General features: G+C 36.8%; 2 protein-coding genes across 2 annotated transcripts; both read right to left on the bottom strand.

Moving 5' to 3' along the window:
- Positions 1-9,147: 9,147 nt before the first annotated feature.
- On the bottom strand, positions 9,148-11,276 carry LOC18010121 (5'-adenylylsulfate reductase 2, chloroplastic). The gene is made up of 4 exons (XM_006391857.2): positions 11,059-11,276; positions 10,825-10,971; positions 10,597-10,729; positions 9,148-10,481 (listed from the first exon to the last, which is right to left on the bottom strand). The coding sequence occupies exons 1-4, from the start codon at positions 11,138-11,140 to the stop codon at positions 9,467-9,469; spliced, it is 1,377 nt and encodes a 458-aa protein (XP_006391919.1). The 5' UTR covers positions 11,141-11,276; the 3' UTR covers positions 9,148-9,466.
- A 2,351-nt stretch (positions 11,277-13,627) lies between these two features.
- On the bottom strand, positions 13,628-16,142 carry LOC18010126 (protein NRT1/ PTR FAMILY 8.5). Its single transcript, XM_024160291.1, has 5 exons — positions 16,018-16,142; positions 15,664-15,787; positions 15,359-15,576; positions 14,718-15,268; positions 13,628-14,623 (listed from the first exon to the last, which is right to left on the bottom strand). The coding sequence occupies exons 1-5, from the start codon at positions 16,072-16,074 to the stop codon at positions 13,837-13,839; spliced, it is 1,737 nt and encodes a 578-aa protein (XP_024016059.1). The 5' UTR covers positions 16,075-16,142; the 3' UTR covers positions 13,628-13,836.
- Between the last annotated feature and the right edge of the window lie 59 nt (positions 16,143-16,201).

Below are 16,201 nucleotides of genomic sequence, written 5' to 3'. Positions count from 1 at the left end.
AGAAAAAAAAATTTAGATAATAAAACAGGTTAGTGGGTGGGTCTGAAATTGGGTGGATATGATCCTGGTTTTATTGTAAATAAAGAAATAGATAAGGAGAGTGAAGGATTTTCCACATTTTTCCTTATTAAAAGAAAATCAAAATGAAATTCTTTATTAGAGTTATGGCTTTTGAGCCTTTTTTTTACAAGATTATGGCTTATCAGCCTGTCGCTCAAAAGATACTTCAAAATTGAGTGTCAGTTGCCACGTCTTCTTTTCTTCACCATTTTACCCCTATTTACAAATAATGTATCAGCCCACAAAAATATAAGCTTTTCTGACAAAAAATCTTGTGAACCTATCTACTTGCATTTTATTTGAATAAAATTAATAATGGTTTATGTATTATGGTTATCGTTTGCTAATTTTAATGTATATATATATCTGATAATTACATATGAGTGTTATCGTTTGTCCGGATTATGCTAACAATAATATGTAATACAAGTTAACATGTTAACAATGCTTATTGTTACATGTTAACAATGATATATGTTAACATCTATACTTGTTAACAACGATATATGTTAATATTTCTATTTGTTAACAATTATATCTAAATATTGTAACATGTTAACATAATTTGTTACTATGGTGCAAAAAAATATATGATACTTGTTAACGTGCTAACAATAATATCAGATATTTATTAAGATGTTAACAATAATAGGTAGTGTTTGTTGGGGTGTTATCTGATATTTGGTAGCGTGGTAACAATAATAACAAGTATTGTCCAAATGTTATAGGTATAATATTATTGTTAATATGTTAGCATATTAATTAGTGATGTAAAACATAAGAGAGCATCTGTAATTTAGTTGGACCCGACTAAAAATGGTAAATAACTATTATCTCTCTATTGCTCTTGTTGTTTTATCTTTCCTCTATTTTGTCTCGATTACAGCGAACAGTTGTATGTAAAATATACACAAGATTTTCTGATACTTTTTCGTATCTTTTGGATCGACCGCATGAGAGAGAACTCAATTTTTCAGATATATGTCTTATGAGCTTTATGAATTTTTCTCAGTAAACAGTATATGGTCAAAACCACTTTTTAGGGCTACTTAATTTTCATATTATCTATTGGTATATAGTGATATTTACAAAATAAAGTTACTTTAACTTTTTAGATAGGATAATTCTGTTGATGGCGGATAAGAGTCATGTATTAGGAATTGATTGCTTCTGAGATTAAAAAAAATAAAAGTGACATTAAATTACAAATCGGGAAATTTACTACTTTCATCAAATTTATGTTCCTGGCAAAGCACTTGCATCAGTAATATCGTCATATAATGTTTTTATTTAAAATATTTTAATAATCAGTATCTTAAAAGAGACTCTATATAAGATTATACATAGCAAACACATGTGTCTTCGGTGTCACTTGGAGATTTTCTAAAACATATTCCACCCATAATATACTGTAATTCAAGGCATTTCTGATTGCAGTTGGGTCTTCGAACATAGACCAATCGATTCTATCCCGGTCCTCGCTTCTGCAGGTTCTGAAATTTTATTTTATGTAAACAGTTAGTGAAGTATTCAAATACATAAAGAGTGCTTCCTTACACATATATCTTTTGCTTTTATACAATGCACATTGTACCAAAAAAAAGGTATAAAATATTACATATCCGTTCGAATGGTGAACTAATATTATATTTCCTCTGTTTCTAAAAGATTGATGTTTTGTGTTTTTCACACTTATTAAAAAAAGAACATTTTTTGTACTAATTACCTATTTTAGTTTGCAATTAAGCTTATTAATTTTAGAAATATATAATTGCAAAATTTTACTTGGAAAATTGGAAGAAACTTATATATTGTAAATCAAAATAATATTGGAAGAAACAACCCTCTGTTCCATTATGTAATGTATAATTTACAGCCAACAATAAAATATTCAATGGTTTCTAGCTTACTTGGGGACATGAGAAGAGCTAGGCATAAAAGCGGGAGCATGAGGAAGAAACATTTGCGAAATGAAACCATCTTCTTGGTTTGTTTTGTTTTGTCTTTTATTTCCTTTCTCTTTTCAAAACTGAGTAGTACTGACAAGCTTTATACCCTTGGAGATATCATTGAATTCGCGTGAGTTTTAGACAAATAACATTGCTATTTTACATGTATCACGTCATCTTCCATGATCAAATGCCTCAATGGTTTGACGCAAGTTTTAAATTTTTGTGTCACGTTTTTTATATGATGATACGCATTTAAAAAAAAAGAAAAAACTCTTCTGAATATGTTTATTCAACAATTAACGATTGGTATCTTACTCGATCACGGTGAAACGTTCTCGTGTTATTTAATGAAATTGCACAATTTCGCACCAGTACAAAATATAGTTTGGTCAAGCCACAGAAGAAAAGTTTCTCCCTTATTTACGAGAATATCATTTACCTAATGATACTGTAGAATTGAATGACTCTAGAATATATTACTCTATCAGCTATGGCCATCAATTGTGCATATCCGAGAGGTCTAATTGTGGCTAATATTAGTGCTGAGTACAAGATTCATTTATTCAAAAAAATTTATGATGATAATTTTTGCATTCAATCATTTAAAATAATTTATTTTAAATTTATGATTGTTAAATGAGTTGGTGTTTGTCCAAATTCAAATTCGCATAGACAAAACAGAGTTGATTTTTATTTTTTTGCCATCAAATCTGTTACATTAAGCTAATAGGACTCTTCTCTAGGGGAGCCAGTCGGAAATCGACGGACTTACATGTGAGAAACAGAAGCCTCGTGTCCTACCCTTTTTTGTAAGGAAATCAGCATGTATATTATCCTTACAAGAGATATGATTAATGCTAAAAGAGACAAAAGATTGTCTAAATAACTGAAAATCTTTAAGTTCCGAAGCAAAAGTAGGCAACTCCAAAGAGGTGTCAATCATACTGATAAGATACAGATAGTCTGTGGCGAAAGAAACACTCGTCATGGATATAGATTGTAAGCATTCCATAGCCCAAAGTAAAGAGTCGAGCTCAGCGTGAAGAGGGACAAGACTCCTTCTCAATCCTTTTAAACTCAAGTGGATCGTCCTTTTGTCTAATGTTAAGATCCAGCTATGTCCGCTAATAAGTTTGGAACTGTGCCAAGATCCATCAATGTAGCACACTGGAAGGTTAGATGGTAAGGCTACCGCACTTTTGGGTCATGCACTCGAATCCTCATCCTCTGCATCCTTGGAGTTAGCTTTTCTCCATGCTTCTTCTTCTTGAATTGCATGGTGTAATGTGTCAAGAGGGGCTTCGTGACAGGCCAGGGAATGTGTATACAAGACGTAGAAGAAGGAATCAGTTGGAGGAGAACGCAGGAGAAACAGAAGAGACACGTGTGGAAGAGGAGTAATTCAACACGTGTGGGACTTTACTAGTATAAATAGTAGATACTGTTCAGGAATACGTATGCACTTAGTATGTTGTAAAGCGATATGAGCTTGAGTATTCTGTTACATTCGTTATGAGAGTGTAGAGAATACGGTTACAGATACTTTGTGTATTCTTTCATATTCAATACAAGAGAGTCTTTCTTGAGAGATTACATCCAAAGTCTATCAAATTGGTGCGTCGTGACTCGATCGAACAGAGTTATGGATTCAGCTACAAAAGCGAAATCAACATCGGAGATCGAAAGCGAGAATGGCGATTGCGATATGGCGGCTTTGAAGGACGAGTTAGAGTTTTTACACGGCGGATTCTCTCGACTGTGTGAATCGAAAACGAAGGTGGAAGCTCGCATGACAGAGATGGATGTGAAACTAAATTCGATTCTAATGGCGGTCCAACAACAATCTGGACTACCTCCGAGAGTCAATGGTGGAGCAAGACCAATCGAGATTCCTGAATCGTCGCGATTTACAAATCAGGTACATAACACCATACCTGGAACAAACCGGAATGATTACCCGCTAGGTTATCGACCTGGATATTCTGAATTGACGAATCGAGATAGTTTGTTAAAGAAAATCGAAATACCTGTATTTGATGGTTCACATCCATATGTGTGGATCGCGGATGTGGAGCGATTCTTCGAGGTTGGGCGTTATGATGATGAAGCCAAGTTGGATTTGGTTTCACTAACGCGAGCTGGTAAAGTTTGGAAATGGTATATCTGGGCGCGGAAAAGACACGGATTCAGAAATTGGAGGGATTTTCTGGATAGATTGTTGCTGAGGTTTGCTGAAACGCTAGAAGAGAATCTGGGAAACGATTATACTCAATTAAACAGAAGGGATCAGTGAGTGACTACGTGTCAGAGTTTGAAGATCTATCAGCTCAGGTTTCAGGGGTGGATGATAAAGGTCTAGAGGATATATTCTGCAATGGATTATCTCAGGAGATGAAGGAGGTAATCAAAATGAAGGAACCTAAAGGATTACCGAACCACATTTTGCAGCTGTCTTGAAAATGGAAAGCAGTACCTTTTGCAAAGTAGTTGGTGAAGCAACAAAAAAGGAGTTTTCAGGACAGAAACAGTTGGGTTATCAATCAAGAAACACTTCAAACTTTGGGACTCAAAGATCACAATATGTTAACACTTTCAAACCAAAGGTGTTAACAATTGAGAATACAGAACCAAAAGAAGGACAACAACAACAAAAGCAGCAACTACGTCCAAGACAGAGGTTTACGGATGCCGAATTGGATGTCAAACGAAGCCTCGGACTCTGCTTCAAATGTGATGCTAAGTGGTTTAGGGGTCATGAAAATGTGTGTCCAAAGAAGGAACTTAAAGTGCTTACGGTTTTCAACGGGTTTGAAGTAGAAGTACTCGATGAAAATATGATGGAGGTAGACAACGATGAGGTTGTTCAAGGTGGTGAACTAATGCACTTATCCTTAAACGCATTTCACGGAAAAGAAGCCCCTAAAACGACAAAGGTTCATGGCATGATAGGAAGAAAGGGTATAGTGGTCATGCTTGATAGTGGAGCCTCCCATAATTTCATAGATCCAGCAACGGTCGCAAGAACAAATTTAAAGTTGACTGAAAGTTCGGGATTGGATGTTTTACTGGGCAACGGATTATAAGTGAAAGGCATGGGAATATGCAAAGATGTCAAGTTCACACTAATAGGGTTCGAATTCTCCTCGGATTTCATTTCATTGGAGCTTGGGAGTGTGGATATGATACTAGGCGTTCAGTGGTTGGAGACACTTGGCAAGTGTTTAGTAGACTGGAAGAAACAAGAGTTCTCGTTTAGACATGGCGATACTTGGGTGACATTGTATGGAGACACAAGGTTGCATTTGAAGAAATTGTCACTAAAGACACTACACAATGAACCCAAGGTAGTTTTAAAAGGTGTGGTATTAGAGTTTGGGGGGAAACAACTTACAAACTCAGGTGAATCAGCAATACCACCTATCATTTCTGAGTTGTTAGTGCAGTTTGAAGAGGTGTTTGCAATTCCCACCAACTTACCACCTAAACGAGGACAAGAACATGGCATCACGTTGATAAATGGGTTGGGACCTATTAATGTATGCCCTTACAGATATCCTCAAATCCATAAAGAAGTGATGGAGAACATGGTCAAGGATATGCTAGAAGCGGGTACAATTAGGCCGAGTGTTAGCCTATATTCTAGTCCTGTGCTGTTGGTCAAGAAGAAGGACAATAGTTGGCAAGTCTGCGTGGATTATAGAGCATTGAATCGTGCAACTGTTCCTGACAAGTTTCCCATTCCAATGATTGATGAGCTGCTAGACGTATTGAATGGTGCTGTAGTTTTTTCGAAACTAGACTTACGTTCAGGTTAACATCAAATCAGAATGAAGAGTCAGATGTGGAAAAGATAGCTTTTAGAACTCATGATGACCACTATGAGTTCTTAGTAATGCCGTTTGGGCTTACTAATGCTCCTGTTACTTTTCAATCTTTAATGAATGATCTGTTCAGAGCATATTTGAGAAAGTTTGTGCTAGTATTCTTTGATGATATTCTAGTATACAGCAAAACTTTAGAAGAGCATCGGGAACACTTACAGATTGTCTTACAAGTCTTTGTGGATAACCAGCTATTGGCCAACAGGAAGAAATGTCTTTTTGCTCAACAAGAAGTGGACTATTTAGGCCATATCATATCTGCTCAAGGAGTTGCAACTGATCCATCCAAAACGGTAGCTATGCAAAAATGGCCTACACCTCGGTCAGTGAAAGAGCTGAGAGGATTCCTGGGTTTGACAGGGTACTACAAGAGATTTTTCAGAGGATCTGGAAGTTTGGTTAAACCTTTGACTGAATTATTGAGAAAAAACAAATTCCAATGGTCAACCGAGGCGCAACAGGCATTCGATACTCTAAAACAAGCAATGGTGTCAGCTCCGGTATTGGCCCTTCCAGACTTTTCAGATGTGTTTATAGTTGAGACTGATGCATCAGGATTTGGGCTGGGAGCCGTGCTAATGCAAAAACAAAGACCAGTTGCCTATTTCAGTTGTGGTTTGACACCTCGGGAGCAACTAAAATTGGTCTATGAACGGGAACTTATGGCCATTGTGCTTGCCATTCAGAAATGGAAGCATTATCTTCTGCGCCGTAAATTCATCGTACATACAGATCAGAAAAGCCTTAAATTCTTGTTAGAACAACGAGAGGTCACACTGGAGTATCAAAAATGGTTGACAAGACTTCTCGGATATGATTTTGACATCGTGTATAAGGCTGGGATTGAGAACAAGGCTGCGGATGGGTTATCAAGGAGTTTGCAGGCACCGTTGGATTCTGTGAGTTCCAGTTTATTAGCACTTACAGTACCATCGGTGATTCAGCTTCAAGACTTATATAAAGAAATAGCAGAGGATGAAGGAATTCAGGGTATGATCAAACGAATTCAAGATGGTGAAGTAATGAAAGCTGGGTATGTAGTTGTGGATACAAAACTCTGGTACAAGAGACGTCTCGTCATCCCTGCTACTTCAGGATATATTCCATTGATATTGGCTGAAATGCATGAAGGACAACTCGGAGGCCATTCAGGGGTTCTCAAAACTCTAAAACGAGTACAACAATCGTTTTATTGGGATGGTATGATGAAAATGATACAGAAGTTTGTCTCGGAATGCAGTATCTGTCAGACCCACAAATATTCAACACTATCTCCAGCTGGTTTATTGCAGCCACTTCCAATACCTCACGCTGTATGGGAAAAGATCAGTATGGACTTTATCGAAGGATTACCAGCATCAAATGGCGGAAATGCGGTGTTAGTAGTGGTGGATCGGCTGAGTAAATACGGTCATTTTATCGGCCTAAACATCCCTTTACAGTGACGACGGTGGTCGATAAATTCATCAAGGAAGTAGTCCGTCTTCATGGATTTCCCGTATCCATCGTGCCGGATAGATACAGAATCTTTCTCAGTCACTTTTGGAAGGAGTGTTTCAAACAATCGAGCACAAAGTTAAAGTACAGTACCGCCTTCCATCCTCAAACAGATGGACAAACAGAAGTACTTAACCGTTGTTTAGAAACATATTTGCGATGTTTGTCCTCTTCACATCCAAAATCATGGGCAAAATTTCTTCCTTAGACTGAACTGTGGTACAATACCAATTACCACACGTCTTTAAAAACCTCCCCATTTTCGGTTGTGTATGGTAAAGAACCTCCAACACTTGTGAGATTTGAAGAAGGATCGACATCAAACTTTGAGTTGGAGAAGATACTGAAGGAACGTGACATGATGCTAAACCAGATTAAAGCTCACTTAATTCGAGCTCAACAATTGATGAAGGAACAAGCTGATAAACATAGACGTGATATCGAGTTTGCAGTTGGGTCTATGGTATTTTTGAAGTTGCGACCCTATAGACAAACATTGGTGGCAAGGCGAATCTGCCAGAAACTTGCGGCTCGTTTCTATGGTCAATTTGAGGTGTTAGAACAAATTGGTAAAGCAGTTTACAGATTACAGCTCCCCCCTGAATCTCAAATCCATCCTGTTTTTCACGTCTCACAACTTAAAGCAGTGTTGGGTTCGGATCATTCAGTATCTCCTTTACCAATTCATTTGTCTGAGTCAGATGAGTTGACAGTGATGCCGGATGAACTATTGGATTGGCGTCACAATGAAGATGGCTGGTTAGAAGCATTAGTGTCATGGAAGAACTTACCCTCACATGAAACAAGCTGGATTTTGGCTCGAGACATTAAGGAACAATTTCCCACATTCGATCTTGAGGGCAAGATCAGTCTCAAAGAAGGGGGTATTGATAGGCCAGGGAATGTGTATATAAGACGTAGAAGAAGGAATCAGTTGGAGGAGAACGCAGGAGAAACAGAAGAGACACGTGTGAAAGAAGAGTAATTCAACATGTGTGAGACTTTACTAGTATAAATAGTAGATACTGTTCAGGAATACGTATGCACTTAGTATGTTGTAAAACGATATGAATTTGAGTATTCTGTTACATTCGTTATGAGAGTGTAGAGAATACGGTTACAGATACTTTGTGTATTTTTAATATTCAATACAAGAGAGTCTTTCTTGAAAGATTACATCCAAAATCTATCACTTTCCTCGCTTTGTTAAAAACTTTTTTATGTCTAACATTCCAAATGTATCACATAATCTATGGAAAACCCCGTAAGTCCTCCTCTCCTATTTCATAACAAAACAAAGTTGATATTAGGGCTAAAACCTAGTCACTTTTTATGAAATTTAGTAACAATCACTTATGATATGTTGTTTTCTATTAGGCTATTGAAATTATTAAGCATAGATTTTAGTTAAATGTTTTCACATCTGTTTTAATGGTTTTTTTTTCTCTATTAATTTTCGGTGAAATCAGCTTATTGTAGCATTGATTTGTAAAAGCTTTTTAGTCCAGTAATCTATTAAAGGTTAATTAATAGTTTTCAGGTTATTATGGAGACAAATTTATAAAAAAAAATTCATGGATAAATTGTCAATTGTTTGTAAAATTATTCTGATAATAGAATTATTCTGATGGATAAATTGTCAATTGTTTTTAAAATTATTCTGATAATAGAATTATTCTGATAATAGTTTTCGTAATAGATAGATTAAAAAAAAAAATAGCATTGACTTGCGCCTTGTGTGATATTTAAAACCAAAAAAACATAACTTTCTTCAAAACTTTAGCATATTCACATATCTAAAAAAAACATAATCAAGAAAATCCCATTACATGGACCAATTCCCTCACTAACTAAAACTCAAAAGAAAGAACAAAAATACGACATTTAACGACAAAGAGACAAGAGAAAATAGTCTATAAACCCCTACAATACCATATACACAAAAGTCATATAGAACAGAGAGGCCTTTGTTTATTCTTTTAATTCCACAATCTTTCAAGACCAAGATGAAATCCTTACTTCATCTCAATTCTCTTACATTCTTCATCACTGTTTTGATGTTTCCAAACTCATAACTCACCGGAGAAGATTGACAAACGACATAAGCGAATCAACATCTCTATGCTCTGAAGGGTACTTAATTGCCCGTGAAGCGCTTTTTGGAAACAGAAGTATCGTTGGGAAGCTCCCTAATTGAAGCTCTTGCTTAGCAAACTCCTTCTGGTCACCATCCGCACGAAACTTAGCCACCTTAACTCCTTTCACAGCCAACTTCTCAGCCAATTCGAGATACGAAGCTTCCATAGCCTGACAAAACGGGCACCAAGGAGCGTAAAGCACAACTAACCACGGCTCTTTACGGTTATCTAGCTTCAATAGATTCTCAATCCCTCCTCTGCTCAATGAAACCACACTGTTGCTTTCGAATATATCTTGCACAACCGCAGGTGTTAAATCCGTGGCTCCATTTTCCTCCTTGATGTTCCCTTTGTGCAGCCCACATTCTTTGGCTTTAGCATCTTCCCACCACCACCTTCCTTCTCTCTCGTGCTGACCCGGAAGCACCGGCCTTGTGCAAGGCTCACACCCAATAGAGACATACCCTTGCGCGTGCAGTGCATTCACCGGGACATCCATTGTTCTCAAGAAGCTCCACACATCTCCTCCTTCAACATTAGCCAAAGGGTTCCACTTCACAAGACTTCCAACATCACCATCTAATCCTTCAAACACAGGATCGACCTGAACGATTGGGATCTCTGATCTCGTTCCCGGAGATTGATCTTTCCTCTGTCCTGTGATCCATGCTTTGAGACCCTTGAGAGCACGACGCAAAGGTCTTACTTTCCTCACACGGCAACACTCTTGATGACCATCCTCGTAGAAAGAGAAGAGACCCTTGTTCCTCACTAGTGCTTGAACCTCGACTGCATCAGGGAACATGTACTCGATTCGAATCCCGTACTGCTTCTCCACTGCGTCGAAGAGTCTGTAAGTTTCTGGGTTTAATCTCCCTGTGTCTAAGCTGAAAACCCTAAATGGCCTTCCAGTTAAACGAGCGTATTCGATCAATGCAACATCTTCAGCACCACTGCAAAAAATCGAAAAACCACAGATTCATATGTCAGTTAAAGTTTCTTCTTTTTTCTTTTTTCCCTAATCGAATCGATAACCCATTGATTTATAATTGTCATTATCAATCTCACCTGAAAGCAATTGCGATGTCGCTTCCGAATTTCTCGAGAGCTTTGTCCATGATTTCAAGTGGAGAAGCATCTTCGAGCTTTTTCGCGAGTTGCTCGAAATCCTCCTCAACGTCTCCTTCTTTCTCTTCAACTTCTGTGATAATCAAATCAAAACCGGAATCAGAAATCGTCGGAAACGAGGAATCATCGAGAAACTACAAACTCAAATCATCAAAAACAGTCACGAACCAGGAGCGATTAGAGTCGAAGCTCGACGAATCAGAGATTCGCTGCGTGAATGTGACTCAGCGTTTAGGGATTTCACAGAGTAACGTCTCTGAGACAGAGTAGCGACATGGGTTCGATCTGATAACCTAAGCGAACAGATTTGTAGAGCTGCAATTTCCAGATTTAAACGAAAATTAGATCACCACTATGAACAATCGGAGAATCAATTTTGAGGAAATGAAAGAGGATTAGTACCTTTAGGATCAGAAGAAGCTCCTGAGCGTGAGAAACTCGATCCGGAGATCGCGGCTGAGGAAGAAGTAACAGCTAAAGCCATATCTCTTGAAGAAAAAGAAAGCCCTTCTCCTAGATTCGAAAATGTTGAAAGAGGAATAAGAAAATGATCTCTCTTTGAGAAGAGATCTTTGGTTTTAGCTCTTTGATTCTTCTTCTTCGTCTTCTTTAACTGGGGCTTAGGTTAGTAGATTAGATGTAACGTTAAATAATGGCCGACCGAATATGCGAACATCTAGGCTTTAAGAATCTGGACGACTATACGGGATGATTCGTTTTGATGACGTGGCGAAATTTTATTGGTGGAAGCTAAATCTCGAAATTATAACTCAGCGCTTGAGGTTGCATCGCGTGGTGAGCATTGGTGTGTGATATGTGGCAGTTTTGAATTTGGAATTGACACACGGCTGAAAATATAAAAAGCTTTTGCAAATTTTGAATTTTCTACTTCTATTTCAAGATTTTAATTTAATAAGATATGTTTACTAAATCTAGACAAAATTATGGTCATTTGCATCTTTAAAATTGGAGTATTTTTATGGTTTTTTTGTTATGAAGATGAAAAAAAGCTTTTGCAAATTTTGAATTTTTTTACTTCAATGTCAAAAATTAATTTAATGATTTAAATTTACTAGATTTATACAAGTAAATATAAATCATTAAATTAGTTTTTATATGTCTATAAAGTGTTTCGAAGTTGAAATCAGAGTTGTTCGGTAACAATTTGCAGCAATGGTCCTACCTGCGTATAATTTAATTTGAGTTTAGTTGTGTGGACAACAGATAATTGCAGATTTGATGTTGATTTTAGTTTTTGTTAGTAAAAATTAGAATCTTTATCGATCACTAGAACTCTAGAAGTTAATGCTAAGTGGTTGTCCCAAAAAAAAAGTTAATGCTAAGTGATTGTGACGAGAGCTAAAATATCTAATCCTCATATTATATGGACCGATTCTAAGTGATAGTAATAATACAAGCAATTATGCATATTTAGCACATAAGAATAAATATTCCAACAACATAGTTTAACTCTTATGTTAAAACTGTCAATGTATCTCAAGCATTATATTTGTGTTTGTGTATATTAGATATTCACGTATTTCGGACCAATAATTTGAGATATTGCAAATCATGTCGACAAAAAAAAAAAAAAAAGAGATATTGCATATCATGTATAATGTGTGGTGGCTAGCAATAGCATATCATGTTGCAAACGAAAACTTTCATGTATTTGTGATTGTGTACAACATTAATAATGATGTTGATCAGAATGGACATAAAGCAGCGTATACTAGATCTAGATGTAAGTTGTAACAAATATATATTCATTTTGTAATCATAACCACCTATATATATATATATATGTTATTATCTAAAAAGTATAAAATATTTATATACATATGTCCAGTGATCAGTGAGGGTTGAGAGATACTTGCAAATGTAAATAAGAAACTAGTTTTGAATTTCAATTAAATTCTTAACGTAAAACTAATTAAACCCTTAGGACATGCGGAACTAATGGTGGAACTGCTTTTCAGTTTAAACTTCAAAAATGTGGTCCATATATCAATATATGCATGATCTGTGTTAATTGATTCCATGACATACTTACTCATTTTATATTCTCAAAAAGGTTGATTATGATATTCCGTGGCTACTATTTGACAATAATAAATAGATTCGTGTGGGGGAAATGCTTTGCTCTCGAATATAATAATTGTGGTGAAGCACACAAGATTAACTTGTTGACCTTTGGGGTTGAACAAAGGCTACGTAGTACGTACAACAAAAACAAAACCGTCCTTCTATTAATATATTTAATCTTCTAATTAAAAAATAATTAGCACTTTTAGATAATTGTGGTTTTTCACCTTTAATTTTCGATAACATTTTAGTATCGAATGTTTAAATCCAAATTTTCGTTCTGATCTCGGACTTTTAGATATTAATTAGAGTCGGATCTAAATTCTTGTTTATTGAAATTCTCCAATTCTTCTAAGTAATATGTATAAATAAAGTGCCAAGCATGTATATATATCAAATCATTTCTTTCTTTCTTGTTTTACGTAAGGACCACGGTCCACATTATATATGTGGTGGTTTCAGCTGGATCCTTTGGTAATAAGAAGAGCATATTCTCAAGTTGCAACTTTATAAAGAACATCACATCATATTATCCACTGAGACTAAATGAAGATATATACCTCTGTGACTGTCATTAGTATTTGATTTTTTATTACCAACAACTTGATACGAATATTAGTTGAACATGAAAAGCAACGACACAAAAACATCCAACTTTTTTTTAGAGAAATGGCAGAAACACAAATTTTTTCTTCTACAGTTGGGGAAATGTATTTCAAGAATGTTGTTGGTCTGTAGGTAAACTAATGATTACGTTGAATTTTAATATTGCAGACATTTGTTAAACATGAATGAAATTTTTATTTATTTGATCATTCGAAAAACATGTTCAACTAATATTCTGATCAAGTTACATGGCCACATACAATAGTCTTCAATCTTGGATAATCAATATATCTCCCTTAACTTTCTTTTCCTTACATCAAAGGCCCAAACATTATTTATATTTACAAAACATCAAGGCCCAAACTTTATTCATATTTACAAAATATACCAGCAACCTTGACTGTACAAACCACATAACAAAGAGCATCACCATAAACACTATGAACCAGAACTACCACATATACACATATTACAGAAGAGCAAATAAGCTTACAAAGCCTTCTTCTGCGTGTGCTTAACAGAGAAGAAGACATAAACAGGAATGTTGACAAGTCCAAGAGAGACCAAAAGCCAGAAGAAGTAGTCAAGATGTCCTTCATTAAGGTTGTCTGGAATCCAACCATCTCCACCATTAATTGTACTGAAGTACGCCACAAGAGTGATGATCAACGAGCTCAGGTAGCTTCCAATTGCTGTATTGAGAAGCGCTAAAGCACTGCACAAGCTTCTCATTGCATCTGGCGATTGCTCATAGAAAAACTCAAGCCGACCAATGAAGAAGAACACCTCTGCAATCCCCATTAGTATGTACTGAGGAATCTGCCAAAAGATGCTCATCGAAACAGTGTCTCTAGCAAGCTGCAATCTCACTGTCTCAACAGTAGCTGCAGCTGCAATACTTAGGACAGAGAGAAAAAGACCAATTCCCATTCGCTGCAGATCAGTGAATCCTTTTGGTGTGCCAGTGAACCGTCTCACAAAGGGTACGATGAAACGGTCATAGACTGGAACTGATACTAGCACTGTAAGAGTGTCGAAAACTCCGAGTGTAGCGGGAGGGATCTCGAAAGAGCGAATGGTACGTTTCATGGACCGTCCTTGTTGCACGAACAGAGTGGAAATCTGTGAGTACAAGGCCGAGAAGATGATCCCCGAAGCCCATATTGGAAACATACGGATCAGAATCTTAACTTCTTCGACTTGAGTTACTGTACATAGCTTCCATGGGTTGGAAAAAGCATCAGAATTTGAGATCACTGCAGCTTTGTCCAGACACCTGCATAGATAATGAAAGACAAAAAGGTTATATGATCCAGTGAACATTTTCCAAAAGCTCAAATTCAGATTATAAGGGGGGACAAAATATTTTCTTGTAACCGTCTGTGTGCTCAATCTTCCTGCTTCCAGCAATCACTGATCCAGTTTCATAAAGATCTGCGACGTCTTCAGGGACGTTGAGGTTCAGTTTACGGTATGCAGCTACAAGAACTTGGCAAACTCTAGTAACCGGGCTGCCTCCTGGTTTCTGAAACCTATAAAGCGGAGTTCCAAAGAAGAAACTGACGATAGAGAGTCCCATGAAAACAGTGGGGATCAAGAAACCGAGCCCCCACCCGGAGTTCTCTTGAACCCACACTAGTAAAGTCGATGAGACAAACGAACCGATGTTGATCGAGAAGTAGAACCAGTTAAAGAACGAAGCTTTACTGACTCGTTCTCTCGGGTCAGTATCATCAAACTGATCAGCACCAAAAGATGACACACATGGTTTGATTCCTCCTGTACCAAGCGCCATAAGGTAAAGCCCGGAGAAGAAAACTGCATACTGAACCGTTGTTGCTTGTGGGCAGAGAGCAACGCCATAGCATTTCTCTGGCTTTAAACCAGGAACCGAAGCAGAGAGTGTCAAAAAAGCCATTCCCTAATTAACAAGAAAACCAGATTAACCATGAAGTTACCGGAAACAAGATGTGATTTTTTGTTTCAAACTCATTTGGTCTTCTACTCTTACAAAGAAATAAACAGCAGAGAAACAAGCAATTGTCCAGTATCTTCCCCAGTAAGAATCAGCAATCATAGCTCCAATGAGAGGTGTGATATAGCAAGTTCCTTGCCAAATCATGACTTGCCTAGCTGCAGAAACATTGGACTCGTGCAATTCACTTGTGTAATAAGTGACCAGATTCTTGGCGATTCCATAGTAAGCTAATCTCTCGCAACATTCGTTGCCTACATTGACCAGATTTGAAGGATCATTACATTAAGTAATTGAAAAACAATTAAAAAAGTGATCTTTGTTTGTTTGTTATTACTTACCGAGAATAAAGGGGCAAGCTTTCCAGTTTCCTGTTTTCTGCTTCAATGGTGGTTTCCCATGCATGTCTACTGAACCATCTTCAGCTGTAGAAGACAACCCGGTTAACACTTTGTTCACTTCCTCCTGAGATGAGAAGAATTGGATCAGAAGCTGTGTTGTAGCTCAAATTAAACACTTATTTCAGCAGATAAGTGAGATTTTAGATTGAAATTGAAGGAAGTATAGACAATAATTAGAAAATTCATGAAATATTAAAGTGAAAAGAAACAAGAAGCAATCGGAAATTTGGTAATTAGGTCAAAACTGAATAAGGCCGGTTTTCAAATCATTGGAAGAAAGAGAAAGGCAAAAACCTGTATAAGAGATTCTTCAATTTCAACAAGTATCCTTTCGTCTTGAATCGAAGTCATCTTGAAATGTCAGCCTTCGCGCTAGCTGATTAAGCAGCTTTACAACGAAGAGGCCATTAAAATTTCTGGAACTGATCAATGTCAATTGGATTGGGTGATGAGTCTTAATCAAAAAAGACAAAAACCG

The sequence above is a fragment of the Eutrema salsugineum genome, unplaced genomic scaffold (assembly GCF_000478725.1).
Source record: "Eutrema salsugineum unplaced genomic scaffold, Eutsalg1_0 scaffold_8, whole genome shotgun sequence".
Classification (NCBI taxonomy): domain Eukaryota; kingdom Viridiplantae; phylum Streptophyta; class Magnoliopsida; order Brassicales; family Brassicaceae; genus Eutrema; species Eutrema salsugineum.
This window is presented reverse-complemented; position numbering and strand designations above follow the sequence as displayed.